At 41.3% G+C, this 14,369-nt stretch overlaps 1 protein-coding gene across 2 annotated transcripts in view; it reads right to left on the reverse strand.

The window, feature by feature from the left end:
• DOK5 (docking protein 5) overlaps positions 1-14,369 on the reverse strand; it is a 169,300-nt gene that overhangs the window by 38,564 nt on the left and 116,367 nt on the right. For both annotated transcript variants that reach the window (XM_006141894.2, XM_014582300.2), the window contains one exon: positions 12,278-12,467. In XM_006141894.2, the coding sequence (XP_006141956.1) occupies positions 12,278-12,467 (190 nt within the window). The remainder of the gene's footprint in view (positions 1-12,277; positions 12,468-14,369) is intronic.

The following is a 14,369-nucleotide window of genomic DNA, read 5'->3' on the forward strand; positions in this document are numbered from 1 at the left end:
GAAAGACAGCCCCGGGCGTCAGCTCTGGCAGGTGTGCACGCGGGAAAATCTGAGCTCGACATTGCCACAATTTTGAAAGTTTAAGAGATGCCAGAAATCTTATGTAAAATTTTACATGACGTCACCCAAATTTTAAAAGTAAACAACTTTTATTTATTTATTTTTTAAAGCTATGAGCTATGAAAGATCAACCAGATGTGGTCAAGAGGTCACCGATGTGCCTTAAAGAGACAAAATACATTAAAGAGCTCTCAATAGAACAGGAATTCAGTCTTTGGTTTGAATCATGGGGACTTTTGCCCACAGTCTTCAAGACACATGTTGGGCGGCGGGAACCAGAGGAAGTCACTAACAAACAAAAACTGACCTTCACAAATTCTCCCCTCAGGTTTCTTTGGGCTGCTAGCCATGTGTTCTTTTATCTTCCCCACCCGTCCCAATTTATGTGTTTGTAACTGTTTCCTAAGCAGCTGTTACTGCAGGTCTCCATCCAAATGACAAAATGGGCTGACTCCTCAAGGCGGTAAGAAGAAAATGGTGGTGGGGGTTAAGAGAAAAATCACATCAAACAGACTAATGGTCTTACATAACCTAACACAGCAACGCCGGCTTCTAATCGCCGGAGAAAATGAAACACACAACAAAGACGTCCTAAGGGGTCCGCGGTGGAACAGCAGGTCCACAGTCGGACATTTTATGGCCCCAATACTTCCTTTCTTTTTACCCACTGATTTTCACCTCCAGCACTTTTCTTAACATTCAAAATGGCCCCAAATGACCCAATACTCTTCCCTTCTGGCCTTGAACTAACAGAAACCAGTGGTTCGGAAACAGAGAGAAGGTAAAAGAATGAGTCTAAGTGCAGTCCTGTATGTCCTCTGGGAAGGTAGGGGTTCAGATGTAAAAAGTCATGACCACATAGATACGACGACAGTTTTGAATTTCCCAGTAATATTGCCTAATAATATGCCTGTCATTCTAAATCATGGATTATTCAATTAGCCAAGAATCTAGACGCAAGTTGGGAAATTCATTAATTCACCTACATACCAACTATGTGCCAAGACAAGAGGCTGAGCACAGGGAGACTCTGACCTCCTCTACTGTGAACAGTGTGCACCTAGACACTCAAGTTCTCAACGACACGAAGTGCCCAGCTGCAGAAACTGTTCTCTCCTTTCGCTAATGACATTTCTCGTCAACATTATATTATAAAAATACTAAGATTAAAACGATAAAAACAACATACATACTCTCATGGTGACTGGTATTAGTAAGTCCATTTATGAAATAAGTAAGCCAATATGTTTCTCATTTCCTCACTTCCACGATGTATTTGGAGTGTGTGTGTGTGTTTATTTGACATTGCAAAAAGCAGGCACATCTTACACTCAGCATGTATATTTAGATAGTCTTCTCTTTATCCCTCTAATGGTGGCTATAAAATCAATACAGAACTTTACATTTACCAGTACATAAAATAATTGAAAGAGTAAGGCACTTGTCACACCTACCAAGAGGCAAGAGAGCAGCTTTTTGAAAGACATAAACAAAGAAAAGAGATAGGTTTTCTCTCTGAGGGGCTCAGAACCTATTCAGTGGGACAAATCTGCACATGTGAAAGGGTTCAAGAGTACAGTGGTTGGGGACCAGCAGTTAGTATAATGGCTATGTCGCTGGACTCCCATGTAGCCAACCACAGTTCAAGTCCCGGACCCAGTGGCTTAAACTCACACTGAGTGCGCGTGTGCATGTGTGCCTAAGATCCTAAGAGGAGAATGGAGGAGAAGGGATTGCGGCGTGGCCATCTCCCCTGGGGGGTGATTTCTTGCTCTCTGTCTCCCTCTGTCTTTCTGGCGAGCACCCGCACCATATAGCAAAAAAATGACCTCTCCAAAGAAAAAAGAAGAGTACAGTGGTTGAGTGAGTCATAGTAACTGGACGGACAAATGTAGCTGAGAAGAAGGGTGTCTGCATTGGTAAAAACATAAATAAATAAAAGATTCAGAAGCCAAAAAGCTGATAGAAACAGATTAGAAGGACCTGACAAAGAGGGACACAAAATTAATAGGTAAAGTGATGGCAGAATATCTACATCCTTGCAAATCAAGGCAAAGTAAAAATACGGTTTGAACAAAGGGAGTACAAGCTCACGCTGATGGGTGATGGCAGTGTCAACATGCGGTGAGAAAACACTCGCACGCAGACATGAAATGAAGTCGGGCAGAGGCTCAACGGGGTGGGGTCTAGTAGCTCCATTTTGAAGAAAATCTCAGGAGGGTTTGTCTGGAGTTTGTCGTGTAGACCATTGACGTTGGCACTGCTGACATCAGCATTATTGGCGTGGCCCAGTCACACTCTGCTATGGGGCTAAGTGTTGCAGGATGTACAGTGCCCTCCTGGCCTCCCCTCACTAGATGCCAATAGCACCCCCTGTTGTGACAATCAACAGTGTCTGGGGAGAGTAGGCATGTGATAATGAAATGCCTACTAAGGTGATGGGGAAAGGCCACAGTAGGAAAGGGTATTCTCCCTTCTCATTCCCTACGTGCCCTACCTCTGGACTATTGGTAAGTGTGTATTATCTTTATAACTGAAATTCTCTTTTAGATAAATACTAATGAAGAATAAAGAACCACATAAATGACATAACTGATGCTTCTTCTGAGTAAGCCTGTGTGTGAGGCTTTCAACCCTGGAGGGAGAACTGAGTATACTGTGTTTTCATTTGCTCCCACTTCTTTCTTTCTTCTTTTTTTAGTTTTTGCTCTAAGGTGCATGCACTCACCAAGAGACACAGAGAGAGGGAAAGTGAGAAATCACGCCCAGAGGGGATGGCCACACTGTAATCCCTTCTCCTCCAATTTCCTCTTGAGTTTTTGGGCACGCACTCAAACCATGCCCAGCGTGTTTCACAAGCCACCTCACTGAAGACTCAAACTCTACGGCTGGCCATGTGGGATCCAGATACCTTAACTCCCCCATGCCACCTGCGGGTCCCCAACTCTTTAATGAAGAAATGCTCTAAAACAATTCAAACATTAGAGATTTCTAGGTAGTTTAGAACAATAACAAAGAAGAATTAGAAAACATTCAAAGATCTCAGATAGACAGAGAATGTTTTTAAAAATCTGGACAGTTGTCATTTTCCCTGAACTCACCAATTAAAAGAGGAAACAATTTTCTTCTCCAACAAAAAGTTATTTCACCAATTGGACTGTTTTTGGGGTGAAATAACAAGAAATAAATGATTTATTTTCCAAATGTCTGTTCAAATGTCTTTGCGTCCAACCAAAATTAATTTTTTTTCACGTTCCACTTAAGGAAAAGTATTTGGAGATGCAATTTGGATTTTCACACATTCTTGGCATACCTACAGGTTTCTCTTAAAATGATGTCAAAAGCATGAGAGACTCTCTCCAGCTGGTAAAGAAAGGCACTCGTGTGTGGTAATTATGTAGTACGTCCCGCCAAATGCCACGTCAGCTCCTCTCTCTCCTGCAGGTGTGAACCCAGGGTATTAATTTACATCAGCCAGGAGGTATGGTAGGGTCTGACAGGGAAGCATGCTCACTCAGCAGCCAGGTGTAAAATGAACAAAGAAACGTACTGGACACCTGCCACCCCTCTCTAAGTGATAAATTGCAAGCATGGTTCTGTGGGGCATGTTGCTACCTTTAGAACTTCAGGTCAATGGGATCGTCCCATAAAAACGTCCAGCCCCTGCCAGTCTGATGTGCTCCAGTGAGATTTCAGGGCTTTCAAGTGGAAAGAAACAAACAAAAGACTAGAAAACCCTCAAAGAAAATAAGCAGCACTTGCCCTCAAATAAACTAATTGCTCTTTATCTCTGGAGGCAATTGATTGTGCAAGTGTATTAAACATCTCATATTTCAACTATAAATTTCTTCAAGGGAAAAAATAAAAACAGAGATGGACAGATTGGCTCGGATTGGCTCATATTTGGGGGGAAAGCAGAGACACAGAATACTGAGGACCCCAATGACCTACAACCCCCATGCTACTCTCCAGAAGAGCTGAACCACCCCAGCTGTACATGGCTACCCTCCCAACTAAGAGAACAAGCGGCAGGTCCCAGATTAAAGTCAGAATAAGAACTTCAATGCACTAGTGCACAGCTCAGGAGGCACATTCAAATGACCGTGTCCCCGCACATCTATGGCTTATTGACAGGTGCCTTCGTCCTATTGGGGCAGCTTCAGTGGGAAAGGGCACTCTTTGGACAAGAACATCCAAAATGATTTTAGTGCATTTTGCCTATGTAAATGTGCTTTCTCTTCTTTTGCTCTGTAGAAGTTCAGGAAGGATTAAACTAACCTTTACCAGATGGTAAGCCTTCCTAGAAATCTATAGAGTTTGGAAATAAAAGATTATTTCTTTCTTTCTTCCATGAGTGAGAGAGACAGAAAGCAAAAGAAGCAGAAAGACAGCACCCCAACAAGGTCTTGACACACTAATCCACTCACAGCTTCATCCAGGCCCAGATCACAGACACATGCATGCCCTGGCACACTCAAGGAAGTCGCTGGACGTGAACTGGGAACACTCCCGTGCAGGTCAGTGCCTTCCCACTGCACCAGCATCCAGTCCCTGCAAGTTTCCTTTGAAAATGGGAGTAAAAGTGCTATGATTTTGGGACCAGCAGTTGGCATAATGGCTATGTTGCTGGACTCCCATGTAGTCGACTGCGGTTCGAGTCCCAGATCCAGTGACTTAAACACACGCCTGGTGCATGTGCGTGCCCAAGATCTCGAGAGACGAACAGAGGAGAAGGGATTGTGGCATGGCCATCCCCTCTGGGGGAGGATGATTTCTCACTTTCTGTCTCTCTATCTCTCTCTGTCTTTTCAGTGAGTGCACGCGCCCTATAGGAAGAAACCTCTCCAAAAAAAAAAAGAAGTGGTATGATTTGGAGTGTGTCCCTTCAAATCTTACATGTTCAGATTTCTTTCCTGTTGGGATAGTATTAAGGAGGTAGAGACCTGGAACCTGTAGGTGGCATGGTGAGGCCGGATTCCCACGTTAGGCTACAGTTTGAGTCTCAGTCCTGGTGGCTTGAGAATCACACCTGGTGCATGTACATGTGTGTGTGTGTGTATACCCAGAATTCTGGGAAGAGAATGGAAAAGAAAGGAACTGCGGCATGACCATCTCTCATGGGGGGTGATTTCTCACTTTCCCTCTCACTGTCTCCCTCTGGGGAGCCCCTGCACCTATGGCAAGAATCTTAAATCAAAAAAAAAAAAAAAAAAAAAGGGTGTAGGGACTTAATCCAACTACGGTTTTAAGAGGTTGAGCCTTTGTGTATCTGGGATTGAATGAGGTTGCCGTGGTGAGATCCCCATGACTGAGTCCTGGTAGCTCTGTAACAATAAGGACAAAGACGCAGGAGTAGACCCAGATTCGCGTGTTCTTGCTCTGCCTGGCCTCGTGATGCCCTGCACCACCTCAGGACTCCAGAGTCCCCACTAAAAGGAAGACCCTCGCTGACCTTGGACCTTCAAAACCATGAGCTAAATAATCCTCTATTCTTTAGAAATTACCCAGCGTCAGGTATTCCTGTCATTACCAACACAGAACAGACGAAAACATTAACATTGCCTAGTTTATATGCTTGGCAAGTGGCTTATCCGAGATAGTGCATATAAAATGTTTAGCACCGTAACTTTCATACCTAAGAACTTAATAAATTTAGCAATTCTTTTCAAGGGCTGACACACCTGCGAGAGCAAGCCTTCTCAAGTGGACAATCTTTGTCGTTGCTCTTTGTTGTGGGGGACCGTTCTGTGCAGTGTAGGGCGTTGAGCAGGATCTGTGGCCCTCTACATACCAGGTGTTAGTAGCGCTCTGTGTCCTTGCTGTGACAACCAAAAATGTCTCCAGACATTACCAAATGTCCCCTGGGTGCAAAATCATCACCTCTCTCTGAGAACCACTGCTCATTCTGCTAATGTTTACAAAGCACACAACTATTTCCCTCTGATGGCAACAGTACCTGCTTTGTGTGTTGGAAGAACCACTCTCACCCTATCTGCACCCGTGGGCCTGGTGTCAAGTGCTCAGTTCAGAGCCTGACACACAGTGAGTGGAAGAGTCAATACACAGGGGTGACTGATCTCTCTTCTATCAGCTTATGGTACGGAAAGATGCCATAGCTCCTGGAAGTCACTATACAGAGCCAGAAAAAAGCCATCCTAGAAGATATGGAGTTGTCAAATGAAACCTCCAGTCATCATTTGGATGCTGAATCAAACCAAGCCTGAAGCCGTTTCTAGTCCCTAGGCTTACATTTATGAATGGATTTGTTTTCTGTGTCATTTTGAGTTGATAAAACTGCCGAATACATGCTGGACATTATGCCATGTGCTTTTACATATGCCTGTATTTGTTCTACATAGCAATCTTGGGAGATAAGTGATAGATTTTCCCCATCTTACAGGTGGCAATGGACGCTCAGTGAGTCAGGTGACCTACCCAGGTTCCCACAGTCAAATAGAGCTATAATTTTATTTCACTTCCTCCAACTTCCAGTCCAGTTTACTGCACGTCTTCCATGTCAGCTGTGGTGAGGTGACTTGGGGCCACTGAGCAGGAATAACCTTCAGCTCTAACTCTAAGAGGCTGACTGTGAGCGGAATTCCGCCCAAGGTCATGGGGATGAAGAATCCCTGTATCCTAAAGGAGGGCATTGTTAAACCTTTGCAGGTGCACGGTAGACATGTGAAAACTATTTGCCTAGAGAGACTTAACTCCTGTTCACTTCTTGATATGTGAGAAGAAGAAAATTATATTAGTTAATATGAAACTGCTTTGTTTTGAACACATCCAAAAATAGCCCAGGAAAAAATTATCTTCACTAATAAAGTGAGGCAGATATGAAACCTTCATGCATGGAGAAACACAAATGATCTTATTATCCTGAGCATCTTGATGGTAACTATAAAAATGCATCTTTATTTGAGTTTCAGGCAAAATATAAAATAGTAATATTACTTTACGTTGAACATTGTGTGTATCCTGCAAGCTCAAGTCCTGCTCCAGAAGTAATCGGGTGTAGGGACTTAATCCAACTACGGTTTTAAGAGGTTGAGCCTTTGTGTATCTGGGATTGAATGAGGTTGCCGTGGTGAGATCCCCATGACTGAGTCCTGGTAGCTCTGTAACAATAAGGACAAAGACGCAGGAGTAGACCCAGATTCGCGTGTTCTTGCTCTGCCTGGCCTCGTGATGCCCTGCACCACCTCAGGACTCCAGAGTCCCCACTAAAAGGAAGACCCTCGCTGACCTTGGACCTTCAAAACCATGAGCTAAATAATCCTCTATTCTTTAGAAATTACCCAGCGTCAGGTATTCCTGTCATTACCAACACAGAACAGACGAAAACATTAACATTGCCTAGTTTATATGCTTGGCAAGTGGCTTATCCGAGATAGTGCATATAAAATGTTTAGCACCGTAACTTTCATACCTAAGAACTTAATAAATTTAGCAATTCTTTTCAAGGGCTGACACACCTGCGAGAGCAAGCCTTCTCAAGTGGACAATCTTTGTCGTTGCTCTTTGTTGTGGGGGACCGTTCTGTGCAGTGTAGGGCGTTGAGCAGGATCTGTGGCCCTCTACATACCAGGTGTTAGTAGCGCTCTGTGTCCTTGCTGTGACAACCAAAAATGTCTCCAGACATTACCAAATGTCCCCTGGGTGCAAAATCATCACCTCTCTCTGAGAACCACTGCTCATTCTGCTAATGTTTACAAAGCACACAACTATTTCCCTCTGATGGCAACAGTACCTGCTTTGTGTGTTGGAAGAACCACTCTCACCCTATCTGCACCCGTGGGCCTGGTGTCAAGTGCTCAGTTCAGAGCCTGACACACAGTGAGTGGAAGAGTCAATACACAGGGGTGACTGATCTCTCTTCTATCAGCTTATGGTACGGAAAGATGCCATAGCTCCTGGAAGTCACTATACAGAGCCAGAAAAAAGCCATCCTAGAAGATATGGAGTTGTCAAATGAAACCTCCAGTCATCATTTGGATGCTGAATCAAACCAAGCCTGAAGCCGTTTCTAGTCCCTAGGCTTACATTTATGAATGGATTTGTTTTCTGTGTCATTTTGAGTTGATAAAACTGCCGAATACATGCTGGACATTATGCCATGTGCTTTTACATATGCCTGTATTTGTTCTACATAGCAATCTTGGGAGATAAGTGATAGATTTTCCCCATCTTACAGGTGGCAATGGACGCTCAGTGAGTCAGGTGACCTACCCAGGTTCCCACAGTCAAATAGAGCTATAATTTTATTTCACTTCCTCCAACTTCCAGTCCAGTTTACTGCACGTCTTCCATGTCAGCTGTGGTGAGGTGACTTGGGGCCACTGAGCAGGAATAACCTTCAGCTCTAACTCTAAGAGGCTGACTGTGAGCGGAATTCCGCCCAAGGTCATGGGGATGAAGAATCCCTGTATCCTAAAGGAGGGCATTGTTAAACCTTTGCAGGTGCACGGTAGACATGTGAAAACTATTTGCCTAGAGAGACTTAACTCCTGTTCACTTCTTGATATGTGAGAAGAAGAAAATTATATTAGTTAATATGAAACTGCTTTGTTTTGAACACATCCAAAAATAGCCCAGGAAAAAATTATCTTCACTAATAAAGTGAGGCAGATATGAAACCTTCATGCATGGAGAAACACAAATGATCTTATTATCCTGAGCATCTTGATGGTAACTATAAAAATGCATCTTTATTTGAGTTTCAGGCAAAATATAAAATAGTAATATTACTTTACGTTGAACATTGTGTGTATCCTGCAAGCTCAAGTCCTGCTCCAGAAGTAATCGGAATAGATAACTTCTAGGGTCTATTTAGGAGAAGCCAAGCACCTTCGAGGTCATCCATACGCTGCTTCTTTTACCTACAACAAGCCCGCAAGGAAGTTATTACTCAGGTAAACTTACAAGGGCAGTGAAGCACTTTGTTCAAGGTCATCACCTAGTAAAGAGTAGAGTGAGAACCTAGGGCCTCTCTGACTGCCAAACCAGTGCCCCTTACTCTAGGCCAGGCTATCTGAGGAATGAGGAATAGCTTAAGAACAAAATCTCCGTATATGTCTTAAATTTACTTATGTTTTGTTATGATGATGATAATTAATTTTATTATTGCCAAAGGGTTTGTGTGCTGGCTAGAGTCAGAAAGAAAACATTCCCCAGGCAGGTACGGTCACACCAACCCCCTTCCTCTTTCTCCTTTCCTTGTTAGCATTTGGGGCAAGCGCACACACCCATATCCAGTGAGCATTTCGAGCCACCAGGGCCAAGATCTGAACAGCGGCTGGGCATGTGGGACCTGGTTTCCAATACACACCTCTCAACCATTGTAGTAGGGGCCAGCCTCCATACTTTCTCTCCTGACAGTTGGCTCTCAAGTTTGCACCAGCCCCACAAGAATGACCGCGCAATCAGAATGCTGTTCACAGTCAATAGATACTCTACATCCCTACTCTGTAGGAGGCACAGCACCATGGCCTGGGGTGTAGATTTCATAATCACCAGACTCCTGTAGTTCTTCGATAAAATACCCCAAAGGACAAGCCATACAGGGACAATCAAAATCATAGATTAAAATGCTCTCATTTTCCAGGCTAGTGCTTCATAGCTTTTGGTCCAAGACCATTGAAATAATCATGGAATTTATAACTCCAATATAGTCATTCACCATTTCTTTCATTTGAGAAATCGACTTCAGTATTGTCCCACATCCATACCTGTCCCCTCTATCCTATTGGTAACAAGGCAGTCAGAGTAACCTTTACAAAGTATGAACATGGGCACATCATATACACACACATTGCACGCGTACACACACACACACACACACACACACACATGCACTCACGGCTACCTGCTTATAAATCTCTGTGGATTCTGACAACATTTAGGAGAAATAGCCATGTTTTTAAATAATCTCCTAGATCCTTAGCAATTCTACCAGATTTCTTTTTTGAGAGAGAGGTTTTCACTATAGGGCGCATGCACTGGTCAGAGACAGAGAGAGACAGAGAGACAGAAAGTGAGAAATCACCCCTCCCCCAAAGGGGATGGTCATGCACAATCCCTTTTCCTCCAATCTCCTCTTGGAATTTTGGGCATGCACGTATATATGCCCAGAATGAGCTGTAAACTGTCAGGTCCAGGACTTGAACCGTGGTTGACTCTGTGGGAGTCCAGCGACGTAACCATTACACCATCCTCTGGTCCCTCTATCAAATTTCAATTTGAATAAATTAAACTTTTGCATGCTATGATTAGTATTAATTTCATAACTGGAGAGTTAATGACATAAGTTTTTCTAACTTTCAATTAGTCATGAGATACTATAAACATTTTCAAAGGTTGGAGTCATCAAACATTACCCTAAAAAGCCATACTCTTTTCCTACTATTAGGTTATTGAGAAATTCATGATGTATTTTTCCATGTTCTATGCAAAAATACGTCATGACTTTCCTGATGGCCCAATACTATTTCCTGTAAGTAGTAAATCAAAGGTTATTGAAAAATATTAATGTTTGAACACATACAGTCCAAAACCAGCCTCAAAAGTTCTGATCAATACAGAATTCTCTTACATGTCAATATGTAATATAAATGAAAAAATTATATGAAGTTAGGAAAAAGTCTACTTTTATTATAAAACATTTTCTATATCTAGATTTCACTGGTTACAATGAATATGGAATCATTTCTGATTCTCAAAGGAGGAAACAAAACAACCTTACCAAACCAATTCTTAATTATGTATAGGAGTTTTCTGATAAGGATAATAAATAATTCTGATAAATGAAGATCACTGCTCTGAACATTGAAGGTTTATTTTTAATGTAATGACCTTTGTAATGTTTGGGAGATTAACTGACTTATTTCTGGAGAAGAAATAAATAAAAGAGACCAGAGAACTATCTGAAAAAGCAGACTTTAAAAACTTTCTAGGAAAGATGTAAAAACATCAAATTGATTGTATTTCAAAAAAGTAAATTTTAAGCAATTGGGCTTTATTTAAATGGAATGACAGTTTGATTGGAGGGAAGCATTACTGTCATGTAGTCACATGAGTCAGGGTCATAGCTATTGATATTTGGAACTTTGTTTCTACTCTCATTACATCAAGTGTCATATTTTTGTCAGGAGTAACTGTCCACTTTTACAAACAATTCTCTTTTAATGTTACAAGTTGATTGTTTTCATCTTGAATATGTCAGGCAACAGACAGAAAAATCTGTATTTCTTAAAACTTAAGTGACCTAGAAGTCTACACAATGCTGTGTTTCAAAAAGAGCCTAAATTCTGAGAACTGGTGGGAAGGGATAGCAAAGAAAATGAGATACTAATTAAAATAATCTCTTTGTAGGTAATCAAAGGAACATAGAGTCATTCAAAAACAACACAAGCTCACATTCTAGATTTTTGGTTGAATATTCAGGAAGATCTTTTGTTCTCATAAATTAGTGGTCCCAGAAAATGTAATTTTTTACAAACAGACTCCATGGCTAACCGTGGTTTGAGTCCCAGACCTGGTACCTTGCCTTTTCACTTTCCCATTCTCTCTCTCTGGTCAAATTAAAATAAATAAATATATAATAATAACAAATAAATAATTATTTAAAAAAATAGACCCCATTAAATAACATAACAATAATCAACCCAAAAGTTATTGACACTATCTTTGTGTTCTCAGATTAACTTCTAAAAGGAAAAAGAAAAGCCCTAGAGTTGCTTACTGGGTATCGCAATAAGCACGCTTTACAACTTCTTCCAGTATTAGCGTCATTCATTACACTAATGCTGTCAGCAAAACAGGCTGAACGCAGTAAACTGCAACTTGAAGACCTCAGTGGTCCCTCCTGTTGATAGGCTAGTTCGCTCAGACAAGGAAACATACTTTAACAATAGGGAAGGTTTCCAGAAACCGAAAAGCTGGCTTCTCTTCAGCCTCACCAACCCATGAGACGTTCTTAGCATTTTTACCCAGTTTGACTTTAGTTTGTGGTTGATATCGAACTGTGTCGTGACAATCCATATCACATTTGTGAAACATTAGAATCCTCCATCCATCAAAGAAAAATTCATGTCAAATATGTGAGTATTTTACAACACCCCCAGTCTCCTGAAGTGGACTTCGAGCTGGACCTCATATGTAACTCAGACCTCAAACGATGTGAGTTTGGAAGAAATGAACAGAAACGCCTTAGACTTACCTCCCCGCCTCAAAAGTGAACCACGTGGTATCACGTCCATACCGCCGCAGGGCGCTTAGCGGCCAAGAGATGAGTTTGACTCTGGGATTCTGGACGTCCCAAAGACAGATATACTCATATGTAATCTGCAAGGCACATTCGCCATGGACATCTAAGTTAGGAGATGGCATCAAATACACATTGAATCTCTCTGGGAGAAAAACAAAAGGTTAGTCCAAAATCCCCAGGAATATAACATCAAAGACATTGAAGGAACACAGAGGCATTCAAAAATAATTCACACTCAACATTCTAGGTTTTGGTTGAATATTTAGGAAGATCATTTTTCTCATAAATTAGCAGTCTTAGAAAACGATTTTTAAAAATGTAGACCCCCTTAGATAACATAATAACAATACAGTCTGGCTGTCATCAATATACTAAACACTATTTACGCAAGGAAACATCATTTTTAGAATTGTTTAATTTGCATAATAAAAATGTGTATGCCAATAAAAGAGGAAAGCAGTGGAACCATTAAAAGCATGTTTTTTCTTGCCAAGCACATGTTAATTACGCCCACGGTTTTGGGTTCACAAAAGATGCAGGTGCAAAAATAATAAGTCTTGTGACTTAAAGATATTAAAGTTATATTGATCGGCTTATAATTTCTATAACTAAATGAAAAAGATTGCATCCCAAATGATTTCAATAAAACTCCACTCTAATGTGATGCACTTAACTGACCAAGAATTTTGGAAAGTGACAATGGATACTTTTTAAGTAGTTTTAGCAGCATTTTTTTTAACCGGATATGGGAAAAAAAGAATTATTGAGTTATGTAATGATTGTTAAAATGTGACCAAGATTACTGTAAATAAATTCTTGGACTAGTTACTGCAACCAAATTTGTATCCTGCAGACACAGTCACGGTATTTCTGCTACATTTCTAGGAAACTCACTAATAAAAAAGTTAAAGAGTCAGAATCTCTCAGTGAAATGCGAACAAAAACATTACCATAGCAAACACATTTCCAGTTATCCACCCCTATGGCTGATTTGTCTACATCTGACAAAAGAATGCAGCACTAACTATTTTATACTAGTCGTACCTAAATTAATTGTTTTATAGTAAAATGATCATTAAAATTTTCTGAAATTTTAGTTGAATTTAGGAAACAATATTGACAAGAGCATATTAATGTATCTACTATTCAAATGTTCTAAATCATTTCAAATTCCCAATAACCAAATATTTGCTGCTTTCTAATAATTTTTATTTAAAATATATATTCCAGTGGCACGAATGTCCCCTTGAGAGTTCCGAACCCAGGAAGAAGGACCATCTTCATTAAGTAAAAAGTAAGAAAGGTAAGTACCAATTCATTTGCTTAGAGATTCTTCTATAATGGTTTCATTTTAAAGCCACAAAAGTGGTGAGAGCAACCCTTTTAATTACAATTACTTGAAGTTCTACAAATTACTGTTGTAGAGTAGCCATCAAAGACACGATTGCGTTTCATCATAATCTCTAGTATACACCAGAAGTGTTCATATTTCCACTTGACATAAGAGGAAAACGAGGCAGAGAAAACTTGTCACGGGAAAGGTGACTCCTAGGTACGGCCGATTCTTAAATTCGGATTACAACACTCGCGAATCTTGCCTCACAAATATAAACTTGGGAAAAACAGGTACTTTTCTGAGCACTTTAGGTTTAAAAAGAAAGAGTAATTAAAACTGTCATGTTTTAGGCTCTCAGGCACCTGTTTGTGAGGCATTATGGGAGTGCCCTCTCTGCTCAGGGGTGTCCAATTTAGTGAAATATAAAAGGAGGTGCCTGGGGGTGGGCCCAACGGCTCTCGTAAAAGGCTCTGCCTCTCTGCCGCTCCATTTCCCAGTCTCCGCAGTGGCTCCTCTTTGTACTTGTACTGCCGGGTCTCCACCAACAAGCCCTCCATGGAGGTGGACTATGGTAGACACCACCATGGCCCACAAACATGCAGACTGAAACGTGTTCCGGAGACAGGTCCATCTGGGAGGGGAGACATCGTTTACTAACACTTGGAGCACGCGCCTACAGAAAGGGTCTGAACAATGTCACCTCTGCCC

This window comes from Tupaia chinensis, unplaced genomic scaffold (assembly GCF_000334495.1).
Source record: "Tupaia chinensis unplaced genomic scaffold, TupChi_1.0 Scaffold000066_1, whole genome shotgun sequence".
Taxonomy (NCBI): domain Eukaryota; kingdom Metazoa; phylum Chordata; class Mammalia; order Scandentia; family Tupaiidae; genus Tupaia; species Tupaia belangeri.